Source organism: Saccopteryx leptura, chromosome 1, assembly GCF_036850995.1.
Source record: "Saccopteryx leptura isolate mSacLep1 chromosome 1, mSacLep1_pri_phased_curated, whole genome shotgun sequence".
In the NCBI taxonomy this organism is placed as follows: domain Eukaryota; kingdom Metazoa; phylum Chordata; class Mammalia; order Chiroptera; family Emballonuridae; genus Saccopteryx; species Saccopteryx leptura.
Genome location: NC_089503.1, coordinates 271,658,530 through 271,674,671, shown reverse-complemented (window position 1 = coordinate 271,674,671; position 16,142 = coordinate 271,658,530). Strand labels below are relative to the sequence as shown.

General features: G+C 51.0%; 1 protein-coding gene across 1 annotated transcript; it reads right to left on the bottom strand.

The window, feature by feature from the left end:
- Positions 1–735: 735 nt before the first annotated feature.
- LOC136383710 (keratin, type II cytoskeletal 71) lies at positions 736–9,940 on the bottom strand. Its single transcript, XM_066353656.1, has 9 exons — positions 9,494–9,940; positions 6,953–7,167; positions 6,198–6,258; positions 5,633–5,728; positions 5,104–5,268; positions 4,792–4,917; positions 3,236–3,456; positions 2,152–2,186; positions 736–1,395 (listed from the first exon to the last, which is right to left on the bottom strand). The coding sequence occupies exons 1-9, from the start codon at positions 9,938–9,940 to the stop codon at positions 1,157–1,159; spliced, it is 1,605 nt and encodes a 534-aa protein (XP_066209753.1). The 3' UTR covers positions 736–1,156.
- Positions 9,941–16,142: the final 6,202 nt, after the last annotated feature.

Sequence of the window (16,142 nt, the reverse complement as noted above, 5' to 3'; positions counted from 1 at the left end):
CGGGTCCCCCGCACGCCAGGCCGACGCTCTACCGCTGAGTCAACCGGCCAGGGCCCAAAACCTTGTTTTCTATCTTAGCTTACTAGCAGAGAGGTTCAGAGTGTGGGGTCCCCACCAGCTCTACCTGTCCTGGGCACCCCCCCCCCCCCACCCAGGAGGCCCAGCCTCTCAGCAGTGAGGAAAGGGTTGAACAAATGCAGATACCTGTCTGCCAAGCCCCCATCTTCCCTCAAGGAAAGAGCCAGTTCTGCCATTGGACACAAACGAGGTTGCACACACACCCTTCCCATGTTTCTCCTTTCTTCTCTCCCAGCCCTTCTTCTGCTTTCTTCCCAAACTCGGCTACACACTCATCCCGGCAGCTCGAGGATTCTCAGCACCACAGCATGCTTGCTCTGAGAGCTTCTGTTTCTGCTCTACAGGGAAAATTAACCCAGGAATATAGGTCACGTGGTGATACGCAGTGGTGTGTGCTGTGTCCCCGTGGGTCTGCACAGTGTGCGGTACCTGCACACATGAGCATCTTAACGGAGTCCGTATATACACCTTGACTCAGAGACCAAGCCATCAGATCGTGCTGTTTATTGAGGATGCAATGGGAAGGCCTGCAAGAAGAAAGGAGAAGGGAATGGGCCTCCTCTTCTCTGTTTCCGGGTGCAGAGAGTGAAGAAAGAGCCCCTGTGTTGTGCTTGGTTTCACTCGGAATGAGTAGTGAGTCTGAACCAAGGCGGGGGGCAACTGGGCCTCTCTTGGTTGTTTGTCCTTCAGTCCTCCTTTTCTTGGACAGAGAGCCAGCTTCTAGCATAGTCAGGAACCAGGACAATGGCCTCTCAGAGGAGAGGGGGCCTTGGTCTGAGCGCAGTGGCCAGAGAGAGTAGTTGGTGGCTGGAGGCTAGAGCCAGGGGCTGAGCTGGTAAGGACATGAACACCAGGCATGTGCAGGGAAGAATTTCACCAGGTATGGTTGTCCACACCTGTCCCGGCTCATGAAGACACAGGTTAGTAGAAGTGAGGTGGCCAAGGTCCGAGCCTGAGGTACAAAAGCAGGGCCAGCAAGGTGGAGATGGGATTGACAGTGGGCTGGGGAGAGCACATGTGGGAGCCAGAGCCCCTGCTGGGGACACAGGGATGGCAGGAGGGCACTGGGCAGCCCTCTCTACCGACTGGCTTTCTTGGAGGGGACACTCAAGCTGGAGCCCTTCCCCAGTGTATCCTTGTAGTCGCTGGCACTGCCCCGGCTCCGGCTCTCTCCTCCACGGACACTGCACACGCCAGAGATGCAGCTGCTGCTACTGGCCACGTAGCCACCACTGACTGAGCTGGGCCGGAAGCCGTAGCCACTGCTGCCGCTGGTGCTACTGATGATGGCTGCGGAGGAAGAGCGGGTCAGTAACCCTCAGCTAAAGCTGGGGGCTCTTTGTGGAGCAGTGGTTAAGTGGGGGCTCCAGTCACAGCTTTCCCTGCCCCTGGGGGAAAATATCTCTGAGACAGTTTTTCTCATGTCCTGCTTTTTTTGTGCCCAACTTATACCCAATCTGGCTGCTTCCTAACTCCCAGAGGCCCATTTTGTTCGGTCTAGTCACCAGTGTATCCACTTGCCATTCTGGGTGCCCACCCCCTGCCTATTCTATTAGCTATTTTTTGCTAAACTTCCCACTTTCCAACCTCTCCCTCCTGCTAACCGTGCCACAGATGACACTCTTCAGAAGCTCTGTCTAATCTCTCTTAGCCCCACTGGGATACCTAGAGATCCACTACTATCCGCCTCCCCCATTCACTAGTTCCAGCCCCTTCTGAGTCCCCAGCCCAGGTCTGACCCCGATCTGTAGATGTGGTGCCCCAACCCTCACATGCACCCACATTCATTTTCTTGCCACATGTCCTTTTGTTTCCCCTTCCCTATGTCATTCTCCCTGTTCCTAGCTGCTGGCCCCTGAGAACAGGGAGACAGAGTGATAAGGAGAAATGAACTCTGGGCTGAGAGTCAGGAAGACTGATTTCTGGTCATGCCTCTGTTATCTGGATCTGTAGTCTCAGGCAAAGTTTTCCCCTTCTGGTTCTTAGATTTCTCATCAACATGCACAGGGTGTGACAAAGCCCATTTTCAGGTTGAGATTCTACAATTTTAGGCCTGCACATACAGGTACTTACAGATGCTGACAGGGGAGGGATATTCTCCTGACATCCTGTTAGGGAGAGAAATAAAATAAGAGCAAGCAATCATGCAACTCATGATCTATTAACCTCCGAGCTGGTGCCTCCATCAGCCTGGTGTGGGTTTTTTTTTTTTTAGTTTTTTTGTATTTTTCCGAAATTGGAAATGGAGAGGCAGTCAGACAGACTCCCGCATGCGCCCGACCGGGATCCACCCGGCATGCCCACCAGGGGGCGATGCTCTGCCCATCCGGGGCGTCGCTCTGCTACAATCAGAGCCATTCTAGTGCCTGAGGCAGAGGCCATAGAGCCATCCTCAGCGCCTGGGCCAACTTTGCTCCAATGGAGCCTTGGCTGCGGGAGGGGAAGAGATAGACAGAGAGGAAGGAGAGGGGGAGGGGTGGAGAAGCAGATGGACGCTTCTCCTGTGTGCCCTGGCCGGGAATCGAACCCGGGACTCCTGCATGCCAGGCCGACGCTCTACCACTGAGCCAAATGGCCAGGGCCCTGGTGTGGGTTTTGAAACCCAATGGGCACCTATGGGAATTCCAGGTCTTCTTCAGCACAAGCAGAGACTGAAAAGTTGGGGGATTGCCCTGAATCTTTTTGGTAATAGGCAGCAACTCAAGTCCAAATCTAGTTTGTATGAGGTGCACATGGAGGAGTGGCATTCATACTTCCCAAGGTCAGGCCTTGGCACTGAGCCTTTTCATCTCCCAAGAACATTGGGGAAGCCTGAATGCAACATCTCCAAAGAGCTCATCGGGACCTGGACAGGTAAGGAAGGTGAAACTACAAGGCCTAACACAGACATGCATTTTGGGGGTATTGGAGGAGAGTATGTACCCACGGAAGCTGTGAGGATTGGATGACTTAATCCACATGGGACAGTGCCTGGAATGAAGTAAGCACTCACTCCTCTGTAGAGGTTGTTAATAACTATTATTATTCCTGTCATCACTTCCCTGTTACTCCCCAAGAGCTCATCTTTTCTGAGTTAGGATGCTAGGCTTTCTGCTGAGGTCCTCCCAAAGCTTGAACCTTTCTTGCCAGAGAAGACCGCCTCCCCCTGACCCCTCACCGGCACTCCTCGCCCTCCAGCAGCTTGCGGTAGGTGGCGATCTCCATGTCCAGGGCCAGCTTCAGGCTCATCAGCTCCTGGTACTCGCGCAGCATCCGGGCCAGCTCCTCCTTTGCCTGGTGCAGGGCAGCCTCCAGCTCGTCCAGCTTGGCCCGGGCGTCCTTCAGGGCACAGTCGCCCCGCTGCTCGGCATCGGCGATGGCCGTCTCCAGGTTGGAAGCCTAAATAGGGAATTGGAAAAGTTGAAAAACTGGAAGGGGTCATTGGAGGCACTTATGTCTAACTACCACTCATTCTTTGAGATTTTGAGTAGAGATGCCTTCCCCTATCTTTCCACCTCTTGCTCCTCTTTGAGGCTGGGGCCCTTCTGGCCCTGCCAAGTCCTGCCTCAGCACTTTCTTACTCCCTTGTGTCTTGACATTGCTGGTGATAACAAAGACTGCATCCTGTCATCCCGAGATGATAGTCAATTCACTTCAGTTATTGCAAAGGCATTTACTTGGCCACCCTGTGCCAAGGACACAAAATGAATAAGGGTTAGATTGGCTTTCTGCTCTTGAGTTGTTCAGTCTGGGAAGAGATATCATTGGAATAATGTGTTATAGATACAATGACAGTGGCTGACCACAGAAGCTCAGGAAGGAGATTCTCCAAGACCAACTCCTATTTCCTAAGTGCTCATTGGCCATCTAACACGACATTCAGTCCTTTCTCTGCTTTTTATATACCTTAGCTCACCTAGGCCTTACAACGCCCTGTACAGTGAGGACAAGAGACACAATGTCACAGAGCTACACTAAGTGTGGAGCTCATGGGAGAGTGGAAAGAGCACTGGACTAGGAGTCAGGGGCCCTTGGTTCAGATCACAGCTCTGTCACTATGATCTGAACCAGGCCTGTTTTCTCATCTGTAACAATGGGTGACACTTGCCTCAGAGTCCTTGTGGGGATTCAGTATGCTACAATGATAGGAGCTGTGGCTATTGTTATTATGTGCATGTATCTTGTTTGCCACCTGAGGTTGCAGCCTATATTCCTGGTACCTGCTGAATAAGACTTTAATAAATATCCACAAAAAGCATTTTAATGGGTGTTCTCTGAGCCCACTTCTCAATCAATCAATAATTGTCCATTAAGCTGCTACCAGGGGCCAGGCACTGCACTAAATGCTGGAAAAACAATAGGGAAGAGAGCAGCCAGCTCCCTGCCTCCTTCCAGTCCAGTGCAAGAAGAGACAGGCAGGTGCAGTTATAGAGCTGTGACAAGTACAGGAAAAGCACAGGGACCAGGGACACCACAGGAGCCAGAGGGCTGTGGTCTGAGCCCAGCCTGGGGGGGGAAGGGGGAGAAGCCTTCCTGAGGGAAGGGGTTCCAAAACAGAAGTCCTTGGTCCAAGAAGGTGCTGAGATACCTCAGGGAAAAGTGCTCTAAATGTTTGAGGCACTGACCTCATCTGGCTCCTTTCCTCTCACGGGTAGAGGTTGCCATCCTCAGCTAACTCATCTCCCCTCCGGTTGTGCCCGCCTGTCCCAGGCCACAGCCAACCAGACCCCTCACCTGCTTCTTCACATTCTCAATCTCTGAACGGATTCTCTGGATGAGCCGGGTCAGCTCTGAGATTTCATTCTTGGTGTTTTTGAGGTCATCCCCATGCCGGCCAGCTGCCAGCTGCAGTTCCTGGAACTGGGGACCCCAGAGCAGAGTCATGATGAGTGTGATAAACATGTCACAGGAGTACAAGTCGTCTCAGATTGCTGATGTCATGGGGGCAGGTCACATTGGACACTTAACTGAACATTGCCTCCATTCTGGGAATGATCATGCCCAACCCTCATGTTTGCTGGGCTTGCCCTCTCCGGCCCAGCTCACCTTGGTCTGGTACAGGGCCTCGGCCTCAGCCTTGCTCTTCAGGGCGATCTCCTCGTACTGGGCTCGGACCTCATCAATGATGCTGTCCAGGTTCAGGTCCCGGTTGTTGTCCATGGACAGGATGACAGACATGTCACTGATATGGGAATGGATCTGAGTGATCTCCTGCAGGGGGAAATGAGGGACTCTTGGGACTTGACTATCAAAAGCCAAAACCTTCCCCAAGGAAGGTAAGCAAATCCTAGTGATATCAACTTTGAGTCTCCGAATCAAGGCTGTGGTTCCTGGGGCATGGTGAGCTCTCTCTGGGCCCCAGACAGATTCCTGGCACCATGGAGCTAGGACCTGGTCTGTTTCCTTCCCACCCAGGAGGTGGATATTGAGGAGCCTCAGGGCTGAAGAAGAAGATGAATGACTAACCCTGCGTCCTCCTTGAGAACAAGAGCCTCCACGCCCCTCCCAGTCCTCAGAATAGAGTTTTACCCATTGGCTGCCTCAGGGGGGGGGGAGAGTGAAGAGACAGACTTACGGCTTCAAAGAGACACTTGAAGAACTTGATCTCCTGGTCCATGGAGTCCACCTTGGCCTGTAGCTCCACCTTATTGGCATAAGCTGCATCCACATCCTGAAAGATGCCCCAGCCATCCCCGGGTCACTGCCAGTGCAGCCTAGGAGCCTAAGCTGCCCTGCACGAGGAGGTGGCCACCCTCCTCACTCTGAGGGGCCCAAGGAAGAGGATAGGAAGGAGTATCTCGAGCCTCTGTTCCATCAGCAGGGATGGGTGCTCCTTGAAGGGAGAGCGCCCAGTCAGGCTGGTGTTAGTCACCCCTGTGCTGGGTAAGCAGACCCTGGGGCTGCAGGGGAAATCCCTGGGTGTCATCCTGTACGGACAACCCCATTCACCTTAAATATCAGGAAGGGCATCATCCTCCCTGCCTCTGTGTTCTCTCTTCTGAACAGTTTTCCATCGTGGTTCCCTGCCTTCACCTCATTATTTCTGAATGAGCTCACTTTCTCTCAGGGCAGAGCACACTGCAGGTTCAGTATCTGCTGGTCGCAGGCCAGCCCCGGACTTGGGCCTGCCTCCCCCTCACCTTCTTCAGCAGCACGAACTCGTTCTCTGCAGCCGTCCTCCTGTTGATTTCTTCCTCATACCTGTGGGAATGCCAGGGTTTGGTGGTGAATGTGTCTCCCTGAGAAACCTCATTTTCCTAAAAAAAAGGCACTGAGGAAGAGGGAGTATGGCTGTCAGAGGGCACAGGTGCTGAGGGGCTGCCAAGCACTGGGCCGGTGCGACCAGCCAGGCAAGGAAGGCTTCCTGAGGGCGGGGATATGGTAACCAAGTTTGCAAGAACGAGACTGTTGAAGATCCTGCTTCAAAAGTGAAGAAAGAGTGACTGTCCTATGGGAACTGTCAGAGGAAGCAAGACATAATCTCTCTGAAAATTTGAATAAAGCCTTACAAATAAATGAACGGGAGCATTTCCTGAGGTACTCCTCATAACAGCGGTGGGAAGGAGATGGATTTAAGCCCCCCTTTTTACCAGTAAGGACACAGAAGCTTGGGAAAACAAGGTGGTTACTCAAGATTTCCTTCACCCCAGAGACAGGGTTAATCCTCTGATCACTGTTCAACTAACTGAACTGGGCATTTGTCCTAAGCGCAAGGCCAGAGGCAAGAGGGGCAGAAAGCAAATGCCAGAGTTTTGTTAGGGCGATTCTGCTTCATATGATGAGAACACCGCCACCTCCCTCCAAACTCTTGAAGCTGCAATACCTGCCAGGGCCCCAAGGGCAAGATGAGTTCAGAGGGACAGGGCAGTTGTGAGGTAAAGGGGTCCCTGCTCACCTCTTCTTGTAGTCCTCCACCACCTCCCGCACATTCCGCAGCTCCGAGTCCAGCCGCACTCTGTCCCCCCACAGTGTCTCCAGCTGTTTCCGCAGGTTGCTGATGTAGCCCTCGTACACGGGCTCCAGGTTGTTCCTGCAGTTGTTCACATCCAGCTGCTGCAGCAGCTCCCACTTGGTCTCCAGCACCTGGTTCTGCTGCTCTAGGAACCGCACCTGGAACCCGAAGCCCCCAAACTGTTGAGTACCCACAGAAACTGTCATACCTGTCACTCACAGGCACGGTGCCAAACTCTGCACCCCTCATGAGAGCTGATGAGGTGGGTAAGTCCTTAACCTTATTTAATGGAAAGGAAACTGAAGCATAGAGAAGCTTAGCTTCTTTCCAGGATCTGATGGATTAATAAATTGTGGAGACCAGAACTGAACCCAGACATGAGTCCTCATAACTCATGCATCCAGTCACTCAGAACCCACCATGAAAACAGCACAGGGCAGGGATGTGCCTGAAGGTGCCAGGACAGAGTCAGACTGGGTCTATGTTTGGGAAAGTTGGCCTCTCTGATGAAGAGGAATGCTGTTCATTTTATAACACATCAAGCTCAATAAGGCTTAATGGGCCAAGAGCTTCGGCTATTCTAAATTCCTGTAAGGCCCAACTCCACTTTGTGGCTCTTCCTCCTCCCCTTGTTCTGCTCCTCAGAACCATCTTCTCTGTGGGCAAATGGAGTTCCCCATGCCACTGTGGCCTCACTGGGCAGGTCACTGACCAGAGTGGGTGGATTTGTGCATACCTCTCTTGTTTAGTTTGGGGAGCACTACTTTTTATATGAGTTGGTTCTCTAAAGCCAGAAACACCAGGACATTGGAAAGCTGCCTGGCACTCAGCATTGGGATGGGTTAGCAACCGCACAGCTTGCCTCCAGCAGATCATCCAGCGTCTGGTTTGGTTTAACCAGTCCTGGCTCTTTTATTTACATCCACAAGTCTGAGCACTAAACACAGAGTAAATCCTACACTTAGGACACCATAATACCCATCTAGACCACACACTGGACACACCTGGATTGTTGATAGGATATATGCACCTTCTCTGGCTGCCTAGATTATGGGATTGTGCTCTTCTAGAGACTAAAATGGTTTGGCAATGGTCCAGGCCTCTGCACCTGCTTCCCCTCACCTCCGTCAGGCCACCTTTGTTCATAGAAGTAATCATCTTTGTGTTCATTTTTCTTTCCATGTCTCCAATCTTTATCCTTCAATGGGGTTTGACCAGCCCCAAACCTCAGAACACCTTGATCTTCCAGATGTGAAATATATCAAGCCACAGAAATGGTGGTCCCCTGAGGTGAGTAGGGGCAGCAAAGCATCTTCCTCTGAGCAGCAGTTGAGAATTATAGGGAGTGGGGCATTGGAGGAGAGGTGTTGCTAGGCTCTGATGGCTGCCAAACATCTCAACCACTGGCTTTTTCCTGGGCTGACCGGTCCTTGGTACCTCACTGTCATGTAGCCAGCATACCTATCCAGTCCCCAATACTGGGTTTGGAAGCAGAAAGCTGAGCATTTAACCTTACCTTCCTCAGATGACCTTAAACATCGCCTTCACCCCTGTGCTTTTACTGACTCATAAAATAGGAGCAATAATTTCTTATCAACCAAAAGTGAGGGGCCTGTCTGGACTGGATGATCCCTTGAGGCCCCTTCCAGACCTCTGATGCTCTCCTTCTCAACACCCTTCCCTAGCTCTCTGGAGACTAGAATGATAGTAACAATAACCACCATTGCATAGTATTTACCGTGTATCAGGCATTATGCCAAAATCTTCACATGCATTTTCTTTTATAAACCTGACAACGACTCCCAAGAGGTAGGTTATTATTCCCATTGTAGAGATGAAAAAACAGAGGCCTAGACAAGGTACGTAACTCTCCTCAAACACACAGCCTGTAAGGGAGGGGAATGGGTGGAAGCCAGGTCTGACTTCCCACTGCACTATTCCGACTCTCGAGAAAGTCTTCAGCCCACTGAAGCAAATGCCCTTGGCAGACCACTCGAAGATGACGGCGCACTGATGCTCCTGAATCATCCGTCAGATGACTAGTGGAGGATATCAGCTGGCTCTGGTTGAGAGGACAGCTTCCCTGGTTACTCTGTGGCTGGTTCCCTCTCATTGGCTCAGTCCCCAATACTGGGTTTGGAAGCAGAAAGCTGAGTGTTTAACCTTACCTCCCTCAGATGACTTTAAACATCGTGGGCCCAGACTTAGCAATGGTGCAGACCTGGCCCTCTAGAGTAAGAAGCAGAGCTTTTCCCTTAGGTGCTCTTGTCACTAACTCTGTTTAGTCTCTGCCAGTAGTGACTGACCTGTCTCTGTCTTTCCTAGGAAAAGACTAAAACAGGGAATTTATACAAGTAACCCTGATGATATAAAATTCCTGCCTTGGCCATAGTAAGTACCTCCCCATATCTAACCCCAACCCCTCATGTTGTAACAAAAGCTCATATTCCAAGAAGAGACTGTTCACAAGTTCCCCAGACCCACCTTGTCGATGAAAGAGGCGAACTTGTTGTTGAGGGTCTTGATCTGCTCCCGCTCCTGGGCGCGCACTTTCTGGATCTCGGGGTCAAGCTCCACGTTGAGGGGAGCCAGGAGGCTCTCATTGACAGTGACCTGGTGGATGCCTCCAGGCGGGCACACAGTTGGACACACAGGCCCCAGGGCCACACTGCCAAACATGCTGCCCGCAAAACCGCTGGCCCGGCCCCGGCCAAATCCGTAACCTCCGCTCTTCCCACTGCCGCTGGCCACATTGAAGGAGATGCTCCGGGAGCCCCCCAGGCTGTAGAGGCTCCGGCTGCCAAAGCCCCCGCTGAGCCCTTTGCCCCCTGCCCGGTAGGAGGATGAGCTGCCCCCTGAGAGCACAGCTGAGCAGCCACTGAAGCCCCCCTTGGCGGCAGCTCCGGACTTGTAGCTGAATTGACGACTCATGCTGCTGGTGGAGGTAGAACTCAGATGCAGTAGCAACAAAGGCCAAATCCCACAAGGGCCTCACTGGTTGCTGTGAGGGCTGACGGGTGCTCTTTCTTATATGTGCTTGGCACCGGGGCTTGTGGATGGGCAGTCAAGAGCTTAATTCATGGGTTTGGCTTGCCTGGGAGCAAGAAGTCATTTTCTCTATGCTGAGCTAGAGACCAAGCCCTCCCCAACCCTGAGACAACATGAAACCTTCAAAGTGCTGGGCTTGCAAGCCTGGCTCATGTAATTTGGGTTTTATCTAATTAACCTGCTGTTATAGGGTAATTTGCCGCAGGCCTAGCCCCTCCAGGGGGATGTCACTGGCCCTTCATCATCCTTATCTTGATTCATCTTCTCTGGGTTTGTGGGCTTTCTCTTGCAGGTTCAAAAGGGTGGAGGAGATGGACTTCTCTGGACAGAGCAGGTCACAGGGTTGAGTATCTGGGGACTCCAACCATAGCTATGTTCTCCTCTTCCCCAGAAAGGGGCAGATTAGTCAGGCATGCACCCCTCCCTCAAGCCTCTTGGCGGTGCAACCCACTGATGGCCTCTTCTCCTAACCCACAGTAGACAGCAGCCCTCTCTGCTGGGCTGTTAAGGGTGGACTGACACTCTCCCTGGCATGGGACATGTGCAGCCCAGGCCAGAGTCAACCATGGACACAGGTGGGCCATGTACTTCTGCGAGTTCCCCAGGGAAAGGGGTCTCCACACTTCACCTCTCTCAAACTTTTATAATAAGGCAAGGAACAACCGATGTCCAGTCCTTCAAGCACTGGACAAAAAGAGAAAGAGCAAAGTAAAATGGAGTTGGGGCAGGTGGCTGAAAAATTTAGAGAGTCAGCTGAAAGGAGAGAGGGGATGACAACGAGCCTTGCTTAGGGCTCGGAGGTTTTAAGGAAAGACTCCGGGGGACGGGGTCTTATTTCATCATTTTGTCTTTCCTCCAACATGTGTCTGCTAATAAGACTAGGAGCGACTTGAGGACCAGCAATCTGTTTAGAGTTTAAATAAAAGAAGCTGCTGTCAAGGTGAGACAGAACTCCTGTGACATCTCACCCATGTGAGCCAAGAATGCAGGCTGGCTGGGACTGTCCCCAAGACAGTGCCCCAGTGAGCATGGTGCCATTCTGTTCCAAATGGCACTGTGGTTCCTGCAATCTCTGCCCTCGATTTTGCCTGCCGTTCCCTCCTCCTGTGTCCCTGGTTCTGGGGATGGGTCCTGGACCCCTCATATGATCGGTATTACACTGCTGCAGCTCCTTTTCTTCCCAGGGTTGACATTATCCCTGGAGACTACCCTGACCCAAAGATTCCTGCTGGGGCCCTATGGTGTGCTGTGACTCTTGGCTTGTGGTGGCCACAGAAGGGAGGAGAATTTAGAGCCAGGCTAGAGTGAGGCTATCTGTCACTTTGTTTCGGGGTTGACCTGGAACCCTTCCGTCTTCCTCCCAGCACCGCTCCTCACCCTTCCGCTGACATTTTGACCTCATGATTCTTATTGAAACCACCAGAATTTCTCTTTCCTACCTTCTCTCTCCAACTCTCCTCTTTTCTTGTCTCCATCTTCCATCCATCCTCCCCCTTCTCTCTTTTACTACCTTTTGTTCTATTGCTCCCCTACCCTGCCTTCTTCCCAGGGGTCGTCCTGGGTCAGCATAGTACAGGTGTGAGCTCCCCTCATCCTGCTCAGCCCTTAGCGTGTCCTTAGTATGTGCTGGGAGGACAGTGACTCTTTGGGCAGCTCCAATGAGGTTCCTCCAAAGGCTATGTATGTCACATGCTATTTTAGTTTTTCTTTGTAAAGAAATTAGAAGGTTCTCCAGATCAGAGACCACCTAATACATACTCTTCCCTTCCTCCTTCATTCCTCCTCTCCCTTCCTCCCTTCCTCTCTCCCTTACGTTCTCCCTTCAGTAAACCTCTGTTGAGCATCTGCTGTGTGCCAGGCATTGTGCCCAAGGCTGGAGAGAAAGAGCGTGTGGTGCAAGGTTAAAGGCCTTTCACAGCTCTTGGAACCCAATCCTCACACAGTGATCCTGCTCTATGGCTTTGCATGTTTCTCTGATGCCCATGACAGACCCCCAGCTCAATCCTGCAGCCCCTGCCCACAACCCCCCTTCCTTGACACTCCCTGCCCTGGCCAAGGACATCTTACCCATTGGCCTCATCTTTAAATGCCTCCAAAATTTAACCAAACTATTTCTACCCAGCCAGAAACAACATTTTCTCCATTTCTTCTGTTCCAAATCTTTCTGCTCTTTTGAAATTTTGTGGAAAACCTTAGATTCAGCCCCATGTCCTCTCCTCAGTGACCTGGACTGCTCTGCCCATTGACATCTGTGTGTAGGCTGCCATGTTCCCTGAGGCCTGGGCCAGGGTGAGCATTCCATGTCCCCCAGGGGACCCCTCCCTCTGTGCCTTTCCAGGTGCAGGAGCGCCGGCAGTTGTTGGCGCAGCAAACAGCAGGGACAGAACATCTTCAAAAAGCTGCTGTGCCAGCACCCACCAGAATGGCACCAGGCAGAGGCCCAGGCTCCTGAGCTGCCCTGGGGTCTGAATTCCACTCCACCACCCAAGAGTCTTCCTTTGTTTAACCTCTAAAAGCCTCACCTTCCCCAGCTATAAATGGGATAATAAACGCTTCATGGGCTTGTTGTGACAATCACGTGTTGATCCATGTAAAGTGTCTGGTAGGTGCTGGTACGTATTCAATGTTCGATAAATATTTTCAATTACTAACAATAGACAGTAAAGCAGAATTTAGGAATCAGCTTGTCCTTTCCTCCCCTTTCTGTTTCCTTTCCCCTGGGGAGAACATTTGGATCCACCCATGCCCATAAAGTGTCACCTGCCGATAAGGACAAGGAGGAGTGGTGTTTCTAGAGGTCCCAGGCTCAAGGAATCTCTCCATTCAAACCATTTCTGACCATGAAAAATTCATCAGTAAGGATAATAATAATAAAGCCACTGTCTAACAAGTGCTTGCCAAGTACAAAACTCAGTAGGAAGCACTTTTCAAACATTAAGTCTCTTGGTTTGATCCAGTCATCAAATATTACTGAGCACTTACCAAGTGCTGAAGGGAGCAATGAAAAGTATCCTGCCCTCAAAACTCTTGGTTTCTGGATCCCTCCAAATGCTGGGTGTCCTTGAGAAAAGTATCTCATCAAGCTATTAACAAGTCATTAACACCTTAGCATGAATTAGTTAATCAGATACTGGCCATCAGGTATGAAACACCCAAAGTGGTTGATGAAGATGGGGAAAGAGCAGGAAGGAGGGGAGTTCTCGGCCACTCACAGGAAGGGTGGGCCCAGGTGGGGCTCCTGGGTGCTTGTGGTGTTTACTGGAGGGAAAATGGGAGGGACTGAAGGAAACCAGAACCGGGCCACAGTTCACCAAGGTTGCTAAGGCCCTTCTCTGGCTTTAATTGAGATGTGGGGAGCCTCGGGGGCAGAAGGAGGCAGAGCTCCTTGCTTTGAGAGGCTTCTCAGGCTGCTGGGGGGAGACAGGATGTGACCTGCTGTATCTTAGCTTCATTTTCCCTCATGCCCTTCCATGGATCTCCCAGCTTTCTAGGTGGAAATGAAATTTTGGGCAATGTTTGGCCAGGCATGGAAGACTCTGATCCGCAGCTTTACTCACCTGTGAAACAGTAGAAGGGAGTGTGTCAGACCATAGAGTCAAATCCCGAAGCTACCAGGAACGTCTAGCTCAGACATTCAAGTATATCTGGGCTAGCTTTAAAATGGGTATTAAATAAATGACATTGTGTATGTCTCTTGGTTTTCTAGCCAAAATGCTTTATTTGGTTCACACAAATTTGTAGTTTTCTTTGTATTTCTGTTTCTATGTCTGTGATGATGATCACTTTGACATATTCGTGTGATCTCTTGACCTCAGGGATCCACTTGCTCCCCCCTCAGTATCTGGGGTCTGATAAGCCTCCAGAGTAGGTCTCAGAAAGAGATGGACAAGAAAAGCTAGTACAACCCAAGATGCTGAGTGAGAAGAAAATATAATGCATGAAAGAGGGGCCCCTGAGAAGACCAAATCCACAAGGGCTGCCCAAAGGAGGGGGTTTGAATCTGAGTCCTTTGAAGGCAGAAGGCTTGTTGAGATGGGCACCAAGGAAACAGGAAAAGAGCCCAGGCTGGCAGGAGGAAGGGCATCAAGGAAAAAGCCTCCCGGGCTGAAGCAATCATGAGAGTGAAGGAAGACCATGGAAGGAGGGACTCGAGGTTCCAAGCAATTCATGGGATAGGGCAAGTGGCAGGGAGCTGCAGAGAGCTTGTGAAGCCAGGCGGGTCTGAGCCATACATGTTAGAGGAGCAGAATCAAGCTGCTGTGCGGGGGAGCAGTGGGGGTGGAGAGAGGCTGGAGGCGCTGAGAGGCAGATGGTTCTCTAAGCAAATAATTGTCTCCAAAATTAGAGACAATGAGCTGGGTTGTTTGGATGACATCAGCTCAGGTCCTGCCAGCCCTCCTCAGCAGACAGACTCAGGAAATGAGCATGTTGTCTGTGAACCTCCATAAGTCCCCCTCGTCACGCCCCCATATCCTCCTGTAGTTCAGGCAGACGGGATGCTCAGCCTCAAGCCAGCTGGATGGAGCACAGTCCCTGGGGGATTTGGTCACAATCAGAGCCACTCATCTGGGCACAGGACAGCTGTTCAGCAGGTTTGCAGCTGGCAAGGCCAAAGGTGAGCTTACCCCAGAGGATCTGGGGTGTTAAGGACAGAGGAGGGCTATCCTGCCGGGCACTCAGCTTGGCCCTTATCCTACAGCTGCCAGAGAGGTGCCTTCTTGGGAAGCCCAGCCTCCTCACTCAGCTCCATGTCCAGAAGCTTCTCCTTTGAGTTTTGCTCACCATCCTCTTCCTCCAGCCTCACCCCAAGCCTCTGGCAAACTGTACACACTTGGGGCTTGGAGGGCCCAGGTTCTGGACCTGTTTGACCAACTTTCTAAAACTCTGTTTCTATATCTCTAAAAATAGGGATACTAATACCTATTCCACTGACTCCCCAAGGTGGATGATGGGCAACTTGTAAATAATGATGATGATGATGATGATGATGATGATGATGATGATAATAGCTAACACACAGTGTGAGCTCGACCAGGCACTGCTCTGAGCACTTCACCTGTATAACTCATTTAATTCTCACAACAGCCCCATGAGGCAGGTACTGTTATTATCTCCATTCTAGTGAGGCACAAGAAGGGAAGTACTTTACTCAAGGTCACACAGTAGTGAGTAGCTGAGCCAGGATCTGAGCCAGGGTTCAACCCAGGCAGCCTGGCGGCAATCTGCACACTTAGTCACTGCACCATCCTGACTTCCTCACATACAAATGCTTAGTGCAGGTGCCTGCCCTGTTCCTGGTAAGTAGACATGCCTAACTCTAGCTTCCCACAAGCTCTGGGTCCTAAATCCTGTTGTCCCCCTTACATCTGCACCACAGTGTCAAAACTTGAGCTCACACTTCCTATTCCACATAGCCCAATCCTCCCAGGTATAACCTGCCCTCAAAAGCCACACGTTGTGGGTGGGTGGACGTGAACATGGACATAAGCAGGACAGGGGTCCAGGACTGTCATGGTCGCCTCAGGTGTCTGTGGCTGATATCCACTGTGATGGGTTGGTGCTTGATTGTACCAATTGCTAAATATGTTCAGTATCTTTCATAGACATGCACCTGTGAGCCAACGAGCAGATGTCTGTGCATGTGTACATGATATTTTTTTTTTTGTACATGAGATTTTGATGATCGTTCACCTGACAATAGGCTCCATCTAGAATTAACTATTGTTTGCAGACCTCCATATTTCCATTCTTCTACACTGGTGGCACCTAAACAAAAGCCAATTGTCTCATTTTCTCTATATTCTTATTCATAATAACTGAAGGGATATGATGACCCAGTGTTGGTGGCAAAGTAAGGGAATCAAAGTCATTCATTTATTCAACATCCTTGAGACCATACAAGCAGAAAAGGTTCTGATTAGTTGGACCTGAAGTGGTAGGAGATGGACAAGATGACTTTTCAAGATCACAGAGCATCCATTTCCATGAGACTTTTTCTACCAATGAACATGGATGAATTAGCTAAAGTCTCGTGCTACACCAAATTTGAAACTTTGGAAGAATATTTGTAAAGCTCATAAAATGA

What these genes read in the sequence shown, in the direction of transcription:
- LOC136383710 (XM_066353656.1), bottom strand. Translation starts at nt 9,940, where the DNA reads ATGAGTCGTCAATTCAGCTACAAGTCCGGAGCTGCCGCCAAGGGGGGC. An exon ending in TCGCCTCTTTCATCGACAAG is followed by an intron (nt 7,168 to 9,493) that starts GTGGGTCTGGGG and finishes TTCGGGTTCCAG; the next exon opens with GTGCGGTTCCTAGAGCAGCA. An exon ending in CTGGAGGGCGAGGAGTGCCG is followed by an intron (nt 2,187 to 3,235) that starts GTGAGGGGTCAG and finishes TCTCCCTAACAG; the next exon opens with GATGTCAGGAGAATATCCCT.